This window comes from Schistocerca nitens, chromosome 2 (assembly GCF_023898315.1).
Source record: "Schistocerca nitens isolate TAMUIC-IGC-003100 chromosome 2, iqSchNite1.1, whole genome shotgun sequence".
Taxonomy (NCBI): domain Eukaryota; kingdom Metazoa; phylum Arthropoda; class Insecta; order Orthoptera; family Acrididae; genus Schistocerca; species Schistocerca nitens.
In genome coordinates, this window is record NC_064615.1 from 1027113857 (window position 1) to 1027133299 (window position 19443).

Below are 19443 nucleotides of genomic sequence, written 5' to 3' on the forward strand. Positions count from 1 at the left end.
TAAGCAAAGAAGGGAAATCAGAAAGGTGGAAGGAGTATATAGAAGGTCTATACAAGGGCGATGTACTTGAGGACAATATTATAGAAAAGGAAGAGGATGTAGATGAAGTTGAAATGGGAGATATGGTACTGCGTGAAGAGTTTGACAGAGCACTGAAAGACCTGAGTCGAAACAAGGCCCCAGGGGTAGACAACATTCCCTTAGAATTACTGACGGCCTTGGGAGAGCCAGTATTGACAAAACTCTACCATCTGGTGAGCAAGATGTATGAGACAGGTGAAATACCCTCAGACTTCAAGAACAATATAATAATTCCAAACCCAAAGAAAGCAGGTGTTGGCAGATGTGAAAATTACCGAACTATCAGTTTAATAAATCACAGCTTCCAAATACTTACGTAAATTCTTTACAGACAAATGGAAAAACTGGTAGAAGCCGACCTCGGGGAAGAGTGTTCTGCACTTCCTTGGATCTTCTCTATTTTTCCTGTGAATCATATTTACTATGGATCTCAGACTGACAAGTGATAGTCAAGTATTGGTCAACAAAGGATTTTGTAAGCTACCTTCTTTTTGGGTAGCCTACATTTTCTGAGGATTCATTCAGTGAATCTCAGTGTGACATCTGCCTTATCTGTAATTAGTTTCATGTGCTCATTCCACTTTAACTCTCTCTGTATTTATGATCCCAGGTGTTTTATGGAAGTGACTGCACCCAGCGATTGTTCTGCAATCATGTAATGATATGATAATTGATCTTTCTGCCTATTTGTGCACAATACATCAGTTTTGTTGATGTTGAAGATGAATTGCCAATCCCTACACAAATCTTTGATCCTCTGCAGGTTTTCCTTCATTTCGCTACAAGTCTCTAGCATTACAACGTCTGTGTATACAACAGTAGCATCTGCAGAAAGCCTCACAGAACTTCTATTATTGTCCACTAGGTAATTAACCCAAAATTACTTTTATGACTGAAGATTTTTCTCCGTTGAAAATGGCATGCTGTGTTCTGTTTCGTAGAAACTCTTCAATCAACTCACACAGCTAGTGTAATATTGCATACACTCATATTTTGTTCATTAGGCTGCTGTGTGGACTGCACTGAACACCTTTTGGAAACCAAGGAACGTGGTACCAATCTGGGTGTCAGTGTATACTGCCTTCTAGTATTCGTGGATGGACAGAGCGAGCTGAGTTTTACACGGTTGTTGGTTCTGAAAACGATGCTGATTCCTACAGAGGAGATTTTCAGTCTCCATAAATGAAACATGTTCCAAAATTTGACAACAGACTGACATCTGAGATATAGCACTAGATGCATTTATTCGATGCCTCTTTTTGAAAATGGGAATGAGATTCCCCCCCCCCCCCCCCCTCCCGAATCATTAGGAATGCTTCACCTGTTCAGTGACCTGCTGTACAATTCTGCTAGAAGAGGAGCAAATTCTTTTGCATACTGCATGGAGAATCTCATCTTAGTATCCCACCAGTCCATTGGCCTTTCCTCTGTTGAGAAGTTTCAGTTGTTTTTCTATTGCATGGCCACTTATTTCAGTCTGTCTCATTCTGGTGTTCATGCAGTGATTTAAAAAGGGAACTACAGTGTGATCTTCCTCAGTGATATAGTTTTGGAAAAAAAATATTTAGTATTTTGGCTTTCTCTGTGCAATCCTGTGTTTCAAAGCTATTTTGGTCACAGAGGGTCTGAACACACGACTTCAATCCATTTACCAATTTACCATAAGACCAAAACTTCTTAGAATTTTCTGTCAAGTGTAGAATTGTACTTTCAAATCTGTTGAATTCTCCATGCTTGGCTCTCCTTGCACTAATATTTACTTCATTCACTTTCTGTTTGTTTGTGGTGCTTTGGCTAGAATTAAATTTACAGTGAGGTTCTCTCTTTGCTTTAGTAACAGCTCTGAAACATGGCTGTTAATCCTCTGTGGGTCTTTCCATCTCTCACAGCTTGGTGCATATGTGTATAAAGTATTTTGTACAAAACTGTTGAAATTTGTCTATTGGTGCTCGACATTGTCAATGCTGGAAATTAAAGTTTCATGTTGACTGCTCAAGTTATCTGATATCCGTTTCTTGTCACTCTACCTTAGCAAAAATCTTCCTACCTTTTTTTAGATTCCTACTTGCAGCTATATCCAGTGATTCTGTAAGAGCCTTATGATAATTGATTTCCTGTGCTAAACCAACTGAGTCAAAGAGTTTTGATCTGTTGGAGACCAGGAGATAAAATGTGTTGCTTTCATGAGTCACTTCTCTGATTAGCTGCTCAAAGTAATTTTCAGGTGCGGCATTTAGAATAATTTCACATGATTACTGGGAAATTTACATGAAATATTCTCCAAGTTTCATCTCAGATATTCCACTAATACTGCTCCTGAGTAGGCATTCTATAAGAGCATCTGGTGACTATATTCAATGCACCTCCAACATTTATCTTAACCCAAACTACCACTGGTGCTCAGCCTATCTTTGCAGACTGGTGTGCAAAACAGGTACAAGAGCAGGGCCAGCTCTTTCTTAAGTGCCACAGGGGTATGGCCCCACTAGGAATATTGTGATATAATTTTATAGCATGTATTTTTCCTGTATTGTATCAAAAACTTTGAGTATGACATGATTTTGGTGTAGCACAAGAGATAGAGACCAGAGGTGATGAGGCCCAGTTTCCACTGCTCTGATGCAGAGACACAGTGTTATTCTGAGCTGCCAGTAGCCAGATCAGGTCTTGCTGCCACTCTTTCACTCCCCCCCCCCCCCCCCGCCCCACCCCCCAGTGCATTCTTCCACTGTGACTAACCTGTTTTCATCTCCCCACACGACAGTGAGGGCCAGTGTGAGATGGTCCATACTCACCTCCACACCCCCGGCCCCTAAAATTTCAGTCATAGTGATGTGAACAATATGTTTCAATTTCTTGACATCATCTCTCGCTATACCTTATCTCAGGGCCATCTCAGGTGGACCCGCTGGATGGACCAGCTCATGCCTATCCCCATTTCCGTGGTGTCTCGTTCCCACCCTTGTCCACTTGTCTGTACATCTGCACAGTGCTTGGGGCCAGCAGCCTTGGGTCTCTAGCCAGAGTCATACTGAGATGATCCTGCACCGCTGGCATAACCAAAGCTGCATTTCCCCCTCGCTCCCCCCCCCCCCCCTCCCCCTGCCACCACTACCCCAGGGAAAAGCACCTTTCTGCAATTTCTCTACACAAATAAAGGAAATTTTGTAATTTGTAAGGTAGGTTTAATGAAAATGAAGCAATATTGGCAAGTGAACTATGTAGATGAAAAATATTTCATGCAGCAAATTAAATGTATCATTGTAGCAAATAAATTAAAAATTGTACAAACTTTCTAAAACAATGGAATGCAAAACAAAATGTGTGTCATAATTGTTTGTAGCAGCTAATGTGTGCCGAATTTATTATGACGTATAACATAGAATAAAATTTATTTGCTTCAATTAAGTTATAAACACTGTATGAGTTGTTAATAGAAAATAAAATAAAAAGTTCTGTAATTAAGAGATGACAACATACTCTTTCCCAAGAATTGTGTACTTATTAATTTTACTGTCCATTTCCTTGCTTTGGGCACAGAAAATTCATTGATAATTTCATTGAAGTCAAATTTAGCAGCTGTGTCATATTCTGTAGACAAGATAGCTCAATTTGATGCCTGCTTCACCGATACTTGACCTTACGTAAATTTACTATCATTTGTCTTGTGCTGGCATTGCAATGAAATTGTCATACATATCCTCAAAGCTAATTCAGTATTTGGTTAAGCACTCATAACCTTACTTTGCGATGGGAGTGGGAGGAATCGCATATCTAAATGGGAATCATGCTCTGCAACAGCTCTTTCTAGTGGAATTTAAAAGCAGCTATTTCATTAACTAGCTCTACTGTACTATCTGTTTTATTTGGCATGAAAATGTGCTTAACATTTTTCAAAACAAAGTATGAAGCTCTCATTTGATGCTTTCCTGACAGGAAATTAATGTGACATCAAAAGTGTGTTAGATGTGAAATCTGTTTCTCATTTCAGTTATTATTCTATCAAATATATGTAGCAGCTTACGTTAAATAGTTTCACTCTAGTCCTCAATTGGCAGAACTCAGCAAAAATGGGAAGCCTTGAGTTAAACAGCACCTGTGACCAACCCTTGAGATCCTACAATATTTAAGCCAAGCAGCAACAAAAATGCCATTGTTGAACATGAGCTAACTGTATAGGCAGTGGCTTTATGTACCAAGAGTACTGTTGACACATAATATTTGGTAACAGTCATTTTTTATGTACTACCTGGAATAAATGACATTGTGACAGCAGCGCACACGCTGATTAAGAGGCTTGTTCTTGCAGTCATAGATAATATATTGTGTAGGAGAATTCAAGTGCCTCTTCTGGCTAATTCTGAAATCACCTTTTTCACTTTCTTTTAACTGCTCAGTTTTTGCATCACTTTATGTAGCTGCCTGTAGCCAAATGTAAATGGGGCTACCTCTCAGTAGTGTTCCATATTATGGAGCTGTGTATTTAACATTCTAGGATTCTTAAAGCGGTTCTAAAATGAATAAAGCAATTTATTTACTAAAATATCCTTTCAATTTTTAAGTATGCAAGAGAAGATAGTAATCAATCAATTAGGTGCTCATCAATATTATGTATACGGATGGGGGGGGGGGGGGGGGAGCAGGGATGAGTTCACTTCTGTTTACACTTTATTATTGGCTAAAGGGCTAAAGTATTTTGTGGATTAGGCCTATATCTACAACTGTATAATTATCATATTTACTATTTTTCTAGTGTTTTTTTTTAAGCAGTATGACATAAATTAAGCTTACCGTATATAACAAACAGTTCAGAACAATTCCATTATAAAGTTCATTCATTTTTTACCTGGGCCCTACCAACAGCAGAGCTCCAGCCTCCTCTGGAAAAAAGTAAGCTTTGCATGACAGGTCACTGCCAAGTAACATAGATTGAAAAAACTTAGGCTTAATAGGGTGTGCGATCACCACATGCAACAGTGCATGTTCTGCAATAAGGTGCCATGCTGGCTACAAAGTTGGGAGTGAGTTCTTGTGGCAAGGCATTCTGTTCCTCCACCAGTGCAGTTGACAACTGCTGGATGATTGTTGGTGCATGTAGACGTGCTGTGATATGTCTCCCCATTGCATCCCTCATGTGGTTGATTGGATTTAAGATGGGGAAATGGGCAAGCCAGTCCATTCAGCGAATATTCTCCCATTCCAAGAGCTCCTCCAACTGTGCTGTTCGATGCAGCCGTGCATTGTTATCCCTAAAAATGAAATCAGGGCTGAGTATACTCTTGGAAAGACACACATGGGAAAGGTGTACAGTATCACACTAACTTTGACTGGTGTGTGTACCATATTCAAAATGTGGAGATCAGTACACTCATGCAGCAGTATGCCTACTCTTGCCATAACATCTGGACCACCAAACGATTATGTTTGACAACAATGAATGAATTGTCAAATGACAAGAGGTAGGAGTATGCAATGCATCCAGGGACATTTCAAATATGATCATTTTGTTCCTTCAGTTATTATAGTGTGGTAAGGCATGATGATGCATACAGGTATGAGCTATATTACTTGGTAGACACACATCATGTAAGTCCTACTTTCGGCCTTAAGTTGTGCTCACCAGTGTACATTCGAACCTGAATTTTGTGTTACATTGCTATTAAAATCGGGTTTTAGCCAGGTTTCAGTATCAAGTACTATGTAGACATTGGTGCCATTTTTAAGTAACACCAGACCTGAGAATTTTCCTTGGATGCCCCTGCAGTTACCTAATACCACATCAACATTTTCTTTCTTCAATCTTCTTGACAAACATTACTCTCTTTAATTAATGGGGATAGTATTCTTTCCTGTCTCTAATTAGAACTTGTCTTATTGGACCTATGGAGGGATAACTCCAGCCTAAAAACCCACAAGTGCAGGCCACACCCACTCCACTACCATAGTAATTGCTTCATATGTGTAGTATACAAACCTATTAAGGTGAGAAGGGGTTTCTACAATTCTTCTCTCAGTAATGGAGGTCATCAGTGACATTCTTACGGTATGAAATATGCCAAAGATTAACTTTTCCGCGCCGGCCGCGGTGGTCTAGCGGTTCTAGGCGCTCAGTCCGGAACTGCGCGACCGCTACGGTCGCAGGTTCGAATCCTGCCTCGGGCATGGATGTGTGTGATGTCCTTAGGTTAGTTAGGTTTAGGTAGTTCTAAGTTCTAGGGGACTGATGACCACAGATGTTAAGTCCCATAGTGCTCAGAGCCATTTGAACCATTTTAACTTTTCCGCTTACTGTTGATGACACAAATTTATTTGTAAGTTCATAGTATTACTTTCAAAATTCCAAGTCTTATTCATCTGTGTTGGTTCTCAGCTATCAATTGCTCAGCTCCACAGCTACATTTGTGTTAAATGTACCAATCACTCAAGTTTTTAAGAGTTTGCAACTTTACCATACAAATGACTATATTTCACAAACTGTTTCTATGGCACACCAACAACTATGCCATTCATCTTGACTGGAAATCAGTATCCAGATTTTTTTTTCAGTAGCTGTTTGAAAATTCAGTACCAAATATACGACTTTTCGGTAGAAAAATGCTCATATCAGAGCACAAAAAAGGCAAATATGCCCCTGCTTAAAAGACTCTGACTGAAAACTGAGGTACTGGCTGCATGTTCTGCCTTCCTCAGCACCTGTAAAAAATTTTCCAAAAATTTTGGCTGCAAACATATTCACACTCTTTTTTAACATGCAGCTCACCTCTCACTCCCATAAACTACCCAATCTGTAGCTCACTCATATCCACTAGTTCATTGCTGTAAGTCACTCAACCCATCCAGTCCCACTTGCCCATTCTCACTCACTCATTCAACCCAACTCATTGTTGTTATCGCTTTGAATCTCTCTAATTTTGTCACTGTTTCCTATATCACAGCCACAGGCTCCTCCGTTCTGTCCTACTACTACTGCCTCCTCTCACTATCACTGTATCATTCTTGCTCTCTCTTAATGCTGCTGTCAGTCATTTCTTCCCATTGCTCCTGTCTCTTCTCACTGTCACTACCTCTCTCTTCCTCATTGCCATTGTCATAGACTCTGTCTCTCATTCTCACTGGTTCTCAGTCACTTCCACTTTCTCTTTTTCTTTATTCCTCTCCCACTGGCACTGTCTCCTTCACTCTTTTCCTAGTGCTGTTCTTCTCTCACACTGCCTTTGTGTCCTTCACATTTTCTATATCACAACCACTGTCTATTATCTTCCAGTACTTCTTACTTTTCCATCTCTTGCCCACAGCCACTGTCTCTCTCTCAGATAAAAAAGTATGAGTATGTTCACATGCCAAAGTTTCTGGAAAAAAAAATTATAATATGCTGAGGAAGGGGGAATGAGGCAGCTGGTGCCCCACTTTTTAGTCAGAATCTGTTAAACAGGAGCATATTCACCTTTTTAGTTCTCCAGCATGAGCATTTTTCAACTGGTTTCTTTTCCTTCTACAGCAGAGTATGTCTTGCATATGAAAATAACTTTATAGATCAGTAAAATTACGATAATTTACTTATGTGAAATTTTAAATAACACAAAACTGACATGTCAGACCATATTTTTTGTGCACAAAAATTTTGTATGTTTTTTCAGTAATACAATATTGGGATCCCAGAACTCTTCTGGTGATAACAGAGACACTTTACAGCATAGCCCTGCATGCTCCATCATTTTATAAACTATTTTTTTACTTCATACCAGATTTTATATGCGTATTTTAAGTTCAAAGTAGTGCAACTTTGAAATCTGTATCTCAGAAATGGATAAAGATATCAAGAAAACTTTTTTGGTTTCTCCTCAGAACTGCCTATGATCTAAATGGTACCTCCATTAGACCCTTCAGGTGCACCATAAACACTTTTAATGCAACAAAAATTAACTAATTTGCTCATCGTAAGCTGTAGATAGTCGTAATATTCAAACTTTTAGCCTATATTGTAGGTTAGTTACAGTAATACAATCCTTCTGTGGGCTATACAAATCATTCCTAGCCCAAGAACTATCCAAAATACTTGACCCTACTTTTCTCTCACACATAAAACCTGATGTATGAGCCCCAGAAAAATACCTTTTTTTGTGTGTTGTGCTGTGAAACGTATTGGTAGCATGTGTTGTTCCATGCGTACCGATTATGTGATTACTGTTATCCACAGTTCTTCCTCTGTTACTCAAGGGTTAACTATCTTCCATTTGTCCCTATATTAGTATTTTCTGATCCCTGGTATTAGTATCATGTACATTCCCTTTCTTTTTAATTCACTTCGTTTGTTCCTTGTTCTTCATATATTCTCGTGGCTTGGTATATGCCTGACATATATATCTTTTGCCTACTACTTCTATTTGCAAAATAAATCTGATTGATGAAAACTTATCCACTTAACATTTATTTTTACGTTTTTGGCTCTCTTTGTATTTGTATAATGTAGCTGAGTACAATAATTAACTATGTTGTAATTTATCTTTCTCACGCACTCTCAGTATGTTGTGTTTTCAGGTAATTTGTGTTGTTGCTTATTACATAACTGACAAAAGAAATATAGAGATCAATTCTCATTTATCACACATTTTTCAACATTAAAAAGATGTTTTTACATATATTACTGATTTTATTCTTTCAATCATTCCTTTTTACAGAGGTTTCAGTAAGGAATTTGATCCTTGTATTACTGAAATTGTTGGAGCAACACTTGAAATATATAAACAGTCCCGAGCTAACTTACTGCCAACCCCAACAAAATCTCATTATCTTTTCAACCTCAGGGATTTTGCAAGAGTTATTCAGGTAAGGTAATGTAGTGATTAAATGCAGTACCATTGTTTGTTAGAATGAAGTAAGTGCCCTTGTAGTTTTAATGACACCAAGAGAGTGTGGCTGTAGCTGGTGCACAAAATGTAATTTCTGTTAGAAGCATCAGTACACAATGGATTAGTCACCCTTTCACTTCTGTTTATCATATCAATTATCAATACACAATGGATTAGTCACCCTCTCCTTTTTGTTTATAAAATCCATTATACCTGATGGACACGGTGAACAGCAGTCTGTGGCGATTTGCTGGTGATGGAGTGGTGTACAGGAAGGAATTGTTGTTGGGTGACTGTAGCAGAATACAAGATGACTTTTTGGTGTGATGATGAATGACATCTAGTTAAAAAAAAATTGTAAGTTAATGCAGATGACTAGGAAAATAAACCCATAATGTTTGAATACAACATTAACAGTATGCTACTTGACACAGTCACATTGATTTAGTGTCTAGGTGTAACAATGAAAAGTGATATGAAGTGGAACGAGCATGTAAAAATTTTAGTGATGAAGGCAAATAGTCGACTTCAGTTTATTGGGAGAGTTTTAGGGCAGTGTGGTCCATCTAGGGAGGAGAATGCATATAGTATACTAATGTGACCCTCTGTTGAGAACTGCTTGAGTGTTTGGCATCCCAACCAGATTGGATTAAAGGAAGATATTGAATCAATTCAGAGCTGAGCTGCTAGATTTGTTACCAGTAGGTTCAGCTGACATGCAAGTATTTCGGAGATGCCTTTGGGAACTGTAATGGAATCCCCAGAGGGAATGCAACATCCTTTATGAGGAATGCTGTTGAGAAAATTTAGAGAGCTGGTATTTGAAAGTGATGTAAATTTTGCCTAAGGACCACGAATGTAAGATGAGGAAAATTACAGCTTATACCGAGGCTTATAGAAAGTCATTTTTTGCTCGCTCTAGTTGTGTGTGGAACAAGAAGGGAAATGGCTAGTAGTGGTACATTGTACCCTCCACTCTACACCATACTGTTGTTTGTAGAGTATGTACATAGATGTAGATTTAGAATATTGCTGTCAGATTATACAAAATTTCAATGTAGTTTTTTGTTGTAGTTCTGTGTAACAAAAGTAATTCTAAATGAAACATTATATCACCAAAGTTTTCATGTAAAACACTGACAAACATTTAGTTTCACTTAAGTCTAGTTTCTTAACCTATGTGTCCAGAGGCACCTCCAGGCTGACTTTAATTTGTGGTTGTGATTGCTACACATTACTGAGCAAGTTGCTGTAGTCAATGATACTTGTACTTATCAAAGAAATCACAGTACTGAACAGTTTGTACATGTAACAACAGACAATTGAAAGATAATTTTTTACCAATGAATTAGTTACATGAAGGCATATGCAATAATAAAAAGAAGGCAGTGTTACCAACATTTTACATGTACTGTAGCTCCTGTACCTGACAAAAAAGTGAAGGGCCCAGCAGACAGACATAAAGATAACTTCGTTCATGTACACATCAGCAATGTGCATGTAACTAAGTAGAGCAGCAATTCTCTGCGATTGGTAAAATGGTCAACAGGGTGCATCAGTGTTATTCATGTTCAATGTTACTATCAGGCCTGATATGGTATATGAGGGGTGTGAGCAGAATTGGATGTTGAGTGATCACTGTGGAGAACAGGGAGATGCCGCATACTTGTTTGACACATTGTTTTCAGCACTTGACAGCGTTTGAGGGTGAATCTCCAGTTGTTCAGATGGTTGAATTATGCAATATCCAGATTTGGGAGGCATTCTGATGTTATAGTGGTCTGATGTTGGACTGCATGGTTATATGAGGGCAAAAGATATATAAGTCAGGCATATACTCATTGTCAAGGTTCCAGTCAACCATGTCTGATCACCACAAGGGGTGATCTCTGTACTGTGCCCCAAGCACCCCTTCACATATGTGTTTGCCTTTTGAGGACAGGTAACGGACTCTCTGCAACATTCTGTGTCATCCCACACATCTTTGTTTGGAGACTAGCAGCAGCCAGACTAAGGAATGAACGCTTCATGCATAGGCTGCCATTAACTCAACACAAATGGGTGTGTTTGGAATGATGTTGTAACAGGGAGGTATGGACTGCTGGTGAATGGCATCATATTGTGCTCAGTGATGAATCAAAGTTCACCAGTACCCTGGATGACAGTTATCTGCAAGCACTGTGGCAACCTGGGGAGAGGTTGTATTACTGTGATACTATTTTTCATCAGGACAATGCTCACTTTCGCGTATCACCTGTCTCTATGAACTGTCTGCATGACATTGAGGTACTCCAGTGGCCAGCAAGATCCCCAGATCTGCCATTATAGAACATGTGTTCGACCAGCTGAAACATGAACTCCATCTCACTGCCAGTATCTACAATATTGAGGACCAGTTACAACAGTTGTGGGCCAGCTTGCCTCAGGAGGGGAAAAAAAAATAGAGGGAAACATTCCACGTGGGAAAAATATATCTAAAACAAAGATGCTGTAACTTACCAAACGAAAGCATTGGTATGTTGATAGAGACAAAAAACACACAAACACACACACACACAAATTAAGCTTTCGCAACCCACAGTTGCTTCAACAGGAAAGAGAGAAGGAGAGGGAAAGACGAAAGGATGTGGGTTTTAAGGGAGAGGGTAAGGAGTCATTCCAATCCCGGGAGCGGAAAGACTTACCTTAGGGGGAAAAAAGGACAGGTATACACTCGCGCGCACACACACATATCCATCCGCACATATACAGACACAGGCAGACATATGTAAATGCTCTCTGTCTGTTAGAAAACTTTCTATTCAACCGCGTATGTCATCGGATAGACCGAAAGCGTGCACATTTTGGAGCAAGCGACAGTGCAGAACTGAGTGGAATGTCTTTTGAAAGTAGAGAAATGTGGCATCAGCCTGGAAACCGGTATTCAGAGCCTGTTGTATATCATGCACAAAGAGGGCCAGCTGTGCCTCGCATGACTGCTGTTTCCTAAAATTGTGCTGGTTTCTGCAGATGAGCTTCTCAGAGTCTAGAAAGGTCATTATGTCTGAACGCAAAATATGTTCCATGATTCTACAACAAATCGATGCCAGTGAAATTGGATGGTAACTATGTGCATCTGATTTTCTACCCTTTTTATAGATTGTTATGACCTGGGCCTTCTTCCAGTCCCGTGGAGCTTTCTGCTGTTCCAATGACCTCTGATAGATGATGGATAAGAATGGTGCTATATTTGTAGCATAGCCAACATATAATCTCACAGGGATACCGTCTGGGCCAGATGCCTTCCTGGCATCTAAGGATCTTAACTGTTTTACAATCCCAGATACACTAAACACTATGTCAGCCATCCTTGTGTTTGTTTGATAGTTGAAAAGGGGAATGGTGCCGCAGTCCTCTACCGTAAACAAGTTTTTGAAAGCTACGTTTAGAATTTTGGCCTTCTTTTTATCATCATCCGTTACATTACCCATACTGTCAGCAAGAGAAGGTATTGAATTATGTAGATGGCCAATGAATAGGTTTGCATAGGATGGTACTATGTGGGTGCCCATTGCTGTACCACATGTTTCTTATAGGTGATACTGAGGGGCCCTGCACACTCATCGCTTATAGGGTGCCTAAAGGATGCTGCACTCTCGGATAGATATACAACGATCCAAGCAAATCACATTAATAGTTTTTTATTACTATAAAGAAGATCAAGAATACTTAACTTTGTATTTACAACGGTGTTGCAAGTGATGGGTGGCATGCAATGTCCATACAAGCAATGACGATGAATCACCAATAACTGCTATCATAGCACTCTCTGCTAGGCTCCATCTAGTACTGTGTGGCCGTGGCTGGCAGGAACAGCATTTGTATTCCTTTCTTGTAAAATCCACTGCTGTCGTGGTGCGGTCCTCGCCAGTAAGCTGTTGGCTGTCGTCGTCTCGCAGCCTTCTCTCCTCTTGTGTTCTTCATCTCCATGCTGGCACTTGTTGATATGCCAGAACATACCTTACCCCCAAAGCAGTGGACTGTTATCATGTAGGGAGTGTGACCATTGCGGGGGAGGCAGGAGGGTGGATGCCTTGCCTTGCGTGACTGCAAGCTTTGGCTGCAGGGGATGTCAAGCTTCCGGTTGTACCCCACCATCTGGCCTGCTTTCTGGCAGAAATGTCCCTGGAAAACAATCAGAAGGGTATGTGTCCACCTCCTGATGCCAGGAACCAGATTAAGAAGGCGGCAAATGCTAGGGTATGGGCAGTTCCATCTCCATCAGTAGGACGAGAGGAGGCGGAGTAGGCAAAGTCTCTGTCTCCATGGGGTTGTCCCGCGGTGTGGTAAGGACACCCTCTGGCGGCTGTTGTGGCCACGCTGTCCTCTGGACCTGTGAGTCTGGGGGAAGAGACACAGTAAGATCATTGTGTGCATGGGAGAGGCGAAGTTCAGTTTGATGTCGGCGCTGCAAGCATATGGACCTGAAATAAGGTACATGGAAGTGCAAAGTCATGGACAATCTCACCTTGTGCCCACTGTCTGCTGGCTGCTAAAAACCCTGTAAAATACAATATTATGCAATGAGAAGTGATACTTGGGGCCTTCCTTCAGTGCCGGATGCTGAGGAGGGTGGAGCAGGTGGAGCAATGTCCAATGGCAGCAGCCATGAAGCAATTCCACAGGCGATGGTCCATCTTGCGGGTGCGAACAATATGAGGCGAGAAACAGTTGTAATGCTTGATCACAGGTGACTGCGGGGTGAAGTTTGGTCATCTGCTGCTTAAAGTTCTGACAAAACTTTCTACTTTGCCGTTTAACTGTGGATGGAGCGGTGCACTAGTTGGATGCTGTATGCCATTGTGTTCACAGAATGTTTGAACATTCATTTGACGTGAACTGTGACCTGTTCTCTGACACTATTACTCCAGGTAAACCTTCAAGGCAAAAAATAGAGGACAACATCTGAATTGTGCTAGTGACATTGTCGAGTTCATTGGCTCAGCAAAAGGAAGCTTACTATACGAGTCAACCACAATCAACCAATGAGTGTTCCAAAAAGGTCCCGCAAAGTCTATGTCCACACATTGCCATGGCGATTGTGACTTAGGCCAAGCAGAGAATTTTTTTGGTGGAGCGGACAGATTTTCCACACATGCATGACACTGTGACATCACCTGTTCTATTTGGGTGTCCATATCCTGTCAAGTACAGTGTCGATGTGTTAACTGTTTCATACGAACAATCCCCCAGTGTCCTTGGTGAAGTAACTGCAACACTTCCTTTTGCAAAGCTTTTAGGGATCAACACAAGTGACTGTCTACATCATTTTGAACAAGAACTACATCTTTCTGGACAGTGAGGCTATGCTGATGTTCAAAGTATCAGTGCAGGACAGAGTTCTTTATGCTATTCAATGAGTGAGGCCAAGATGTGGGAATGTATGTTAGCAAAACATTCAAATCTGGATCAGCTTCCTTGGCCTGTGCAATTTTCTTATAATTCAGTGGAAAAGACTGAAGAAATTCAGAATCCTGAGCATCGATGTGACAACAAGATGCAGCAGAAGAGTCAAAGTCTGTATCAGGGCCAATCAGTGAAAGTGGTTCCACATTACCATGTTGAGCTATTGGACAATACACAATCTCGTACTGGTATTGAGGCAACAACAAAGCTCATCTTTGCAATTTTTTGACAGTTCGTACAGGAACCGGTTTCATTGGATGAAACAAAGCTTACAAAGGCTTGTGATCCATTACGAAGTAGAATTTTCTGTCATACAAATATTGGTGCAATTTGATGACTCCATACACAATAGCCAAAGCCTCTTTCTCAATTTCTGAATAGTTACACTGAACTTCTGATAACACTTTTGATGTGAAAGCAGTAGGCGTGTCTTTATCACCAGTTCTGTGTGAAAGCAGTGCACTGACTTCATAAGAGGAATACAACTGATTTGTCAGGATAAAAGCGAACTAACCATCGATCACTGTGCAATGCATCTTTAAGTTTTTAAAAAGCTACTTGGCACTCATCTGTCCAAACAAAGGGGACATTCTTTTGACGCAAGCGATGCAGTGGAGCTGCATTTGTGCAGCGTTTGCTATGAACTGAATATAATAGTTCATTTTCCCTAAGACTGACTACAATCCTGTGACTTGCAAGAAACTGGCAAATCTCATAAGGCTAACAAATGTGACTGAAGGATATATACACCTTGACTGTTTATGACATGACCAAGATACTGTCACTCATGTTTAAAAAAAATCTCATTTATCCAGTCTACAGTTTAGTCCTGCATCAGATAACATGCAAAACAAAGCATGAAAATTTGCAATATGTTCTTCAGGTGAATGACCTGCTACGACAATATCATCCAAATAGTTTGAACAGTTTGGCACTTGTGCAATTAGCTGTTCCAAATACAGTTGGAGAATGGTGGGTGCAGAAGTCAAACACAAATATTGTCACATAGAAGAAGGTGCAGTTAGATGAATGATGAACACTAACTTCTCTTAACGAAGGTTTATTCAGCACTTGCACATACAAGAGCGCAAAACGAACTGCCTCTGGCCAGAATACATACAGTATATATGCAGCTACAGAACATTCCAGTACAATGATTCTTGATATTTGTGGATACTTCTAGAATGTATTCGAACCAAATACAGAAATTAAAACTGTACAGTCCAGGTGATTTCTGAACTCACGACCCTCCATGCAACTGTTTAGTATCATAACCACTAAACCATGGTGCTACTCAGCTTTTTCTGCGACATTGCTCCGCACTTAAGAGAACAGCATCTCCGTGTTACATCCTCCTAGTCCGAGAACGAGTCATCAGTCCTGCATACTCCTACTCCTGATGACTGATTCTTGCTCTGGCGGTGATCTTCTTAGAACTTCTTTTTCTGCTTCACTCTTCATCACCTTTCCGCTTGTTGCCTGATGCTGGAGCTTCAAATTTACCCTGGGTTGCAAGATCCTTATAGGATGTCATTTGAAGGATGTGGACCGTATCTCTGATCTTTCGTCGTTTTGTGTCGGTGTTGAAATCTTCTACTTCATGAGTAACATCAGACAACTGTCTTACAACCTTGTTGTTGTTGTTGTGGTCTTCAGTCCAGAGACTGGTTTGATGCAGCTCTCCATGCTACTCTATCCCGTGCAAGCTTCTTCATCTCCCAGTACCTACTGCAACACACATCCTTCTAAATCTGCTTAGTGTATTCATCTCTTGGTCTCACTCTACGATTTTTACCATCCATGCTGCCCTCCAATACTAAATTGCTGATCCCTTTATCCCTCAGAACATGTCCTACCAACCGATCTTCTAGTCAAGGTGTGCCACAAATTCCCCTTCTCCCTAATTCTGTTTGATACCTCCTCAGTCATGTGATCTACCCATATACCTTATAAGGTAAGAGACCAACCTTCTGCACAGGAATGAAGATCCAGACGAGGTCACCAGGCTGGTAGACAACAGAGTGGTGACTCACATCATACCTTCAGCGATCGTTTCTTGAGCCTGCAGCATGCGGAGTGGAGCTAACTACCAAGCTTTCTTATCTCTGGTTAACATCTGGCCAATGTAGTCATCGTCCATATCATCAGTATGTAATGGAGACACAGTGTCCATCGTCGTAGTCGCCTCATGCCCATGCACCAAGAAAAATGGCGTAAATCCTGTGGTGTCTTGTTTGGCGGTGTTGTAGGCAAACGTCATGAAAGGTAGCACCTCATCCCAGTTTCTCTGCTCAACATTGATGAACATTGATAGCATGTCGGCCAAGGTCTTATTAAGGCACTCATTAAGCCCATTAGTTTGCAGATGGTAGGCAGTCATCAGGTGACAAGTAATTTTGCACCAACGGTTTATCTTTGTCACAAGATTTGATTGAAAATCTTTACCACGATCCGTAATTAACGACCTTGGGGCACTGTGTTTCAGTGCAATGTCTTCCACAATGAACTTGGCTACCTTGCATGCTTTGGCTGTTTTCACGGCTTTTGTAATGGCATAGCGTATCAGATAATGAGTGCAAACAATAATCCATCTATTGCCACTTGCAGATGTTGGAAATCGTCCAAGGAGGTCAATCCCAACATACTGGAAAGTGTGTTTTGGCTGTTGGAATTGGTATCAGTCAGCCAGGTGGTTTCTGAGGAACTGCCTTTCTCCTCTGGCACTCTCGACAGTGCAACACATAGTGGTGGACACTCCTAAATAAACCTGGCCAGAAAAATCTCTTGCAGATTCTATCATATGCCTTAATAAATCCTAAATGACCAGCCCCAGGTGTGTCATGGAATTTCTATAGAACATATAAGCGCATGTGTTTAGGAATCATTGGTAGTCACCTCTTTCCAAACGGATCAAAGTTTTTCTTGCAAAGTAATCCATTAACTACCTGAAATTGTCCTTTCACATCCTCTGACCAATTTAAGGCAAGCATAATTTGAGATATCTTGGCATCCTTCTTCTGCTCAGCAGAGAGATCCTGGAGTTCAGCGAGAGAGTCACTATCTTCATCAAAGTCTTGATAGTCTTGCACAGGGTTTCTTGAGAGACAGTTGGCATCTTGGTGTTTTCTTCCACTTTTGTACACTATGGTAATGTATGTCTTGAAGGCATAGCACCCACCTGGCAAGTCATCCTGTTGGATCCTTAAGACCTGTCAACAGACAAAGAGAATGATGGTCTGTAACAACTGTGAATGGCCTTCCGTAGAGATACTGTTGAAATTTTCACATGGCCCAGATCACAGCAAGACATTCTCTTTCTGAAGTTGAGTAGTTTCTCTTGGCTTGTGTTAGTATCCTAGAAGCATAGGCTATAACCTTCTCTTTTCCATCCGAAATTTGCACCAGAACAGCACCGATCCCATACCCGCTGGCATCTGTGTGTAGTTCTGTAGGTGCTCTCTCATCACACAGACCTACTACAGGGTCAGTCATCAGAGCTTTTTGCAGCACATCAAAAGAATCTTGTTGAGCACCACCCCAGATAAATTTAGCATCAGCTCTTAACAACTCTTGGAGTGTCCTGGCTTTGATACAAATGTCTTTGATAAAATGACGTTAATAAGATTCAGAAGGATGTAGGGTGCAGTAGGTACTGGGAGATGAAGAAGCTTGCACAGAATAGAGTAGCATGGAGAGCTGCATCAAACCAGTCTCAGGACTGAAGACCACAACAACAACAAGAAGAATATAATCTGAGGAAGCTTCTTACATCTCTAATACTTTTAGGAATTGGAAATTCCATTATGGATTTCACCTTTTCTGTGTCTGGCCCCACACCTCCATTTGACACAAGGTGTCCAAGTATTTTGATTTCTTTTGCTCCAAAGAGACACTTTCTTGAATTAAGTTTCAGTCTGCCTTGTTGGAGACACTTAAGAACAGCCCTCAGTCTTTTTATATGTTCATCAAATGTCTCTGAGAACACTAAAATGTCATCTAAATAACAAAGACACATCGTTCACTTCAGGTGCCTTAGAAGATTATCCATCATCCATTCAAAACTTGCTGGTGCATTACACAAACCAAATGGCATTACCTTAAACTCATACAGGCTCCCAGGGGTGATGAATGCAGTTTTCTCATGATCAGCCTCATCTACTTCGATTTGCCAGTATCCCAAGTACATGCCATGGTTGAGAAAAACTTAGCCCTCTTCAGACAATCTCGTGTATCGTCAAATCGTGAAAGAGGGTAAATGCCCTTTTTAGTTATCTTATTAAGCTTCCTGTAATCAACACAAAAGTGCCAACTGCCATCCTTCTTCATGACAAGGACCACTGGTGATGACCATGGGCTCTGCGAAGGCTGAATGATGTCATTCCTCATCATTTTCTCTACCTCATCACGAATTATTCGACGTTCCATTGCTGAAACACAGTATGTTCTCTGGCTTATTCGTTGATGGTCTCCAGTACTAATCTGGTGCTTCATCATCGGTTTGTCTAATTTTCTCTTCACCTTTGGATTGAAGCATTCAGAGAACTCTTAAAGAATGGCAAGTAGCTTCTTCTGTTATTCCTTTGTGAGATCTGGAGATAGGTGATGTTGGTGTGAGGTATAGCTTTCAAAATACGCAACTTCAGTAGTCACAAACAAGACTTTCTCCACATCTTCAATGAGGACCATTGGCAGAAATTCTTTCTAGCCTCAGAGGGACTCCATAACACACATAGTGTTGAAGCTTCTGATCTGATAACTGACAAACCACTCTCACCATTAGCCTGCTCAGTTTCTACTGCTTATGCACTCATAGAATCAGTAGACATGGCCACGAACTTGTCCTCACATTCACAAATTCGCCATTCACCACATGTGGCCCATCTTGTACTGAGGCAAGTTTCCTGTGGACTTCACTGCCTCCTCTTGCATCTCCAGTGTCTTGGTGCTCACTTTTTGGACCCTCTTCCAAATTTGTGAACTCCTGTACAGAATCTCTGTTCCCACTCCCTGTATGCTTAATCATGTCAGATGGTGACAGTATCTTTTTACCATACACCACCTGAGATGG

At 40.7% G+C, this 19443-nt stretch overlaps 1 protein-coding gene across 1 annotated transcript in view; it reads left to right on the top strand.

Moving 5' to 3' along the window:
- LOC126237376 (dynein axonemal heavy chain 7) overlaps positions 1 to 19443 on the top strand; it is a 1033797-nt gene that overhangs the window by 482977 nt on the left and 531377 nt on the right. The window contains exon 32 of the mRNA XM_049947460.1: positions 8760 to 8907. Within this exon, the coding sequence (XP_049803417.1) occupies positions 8760 to 8907 (148 nt within the window). The remainder of the gene's footprint in view (positions 1 to 8759; positions 8908 to 19443) is intronic.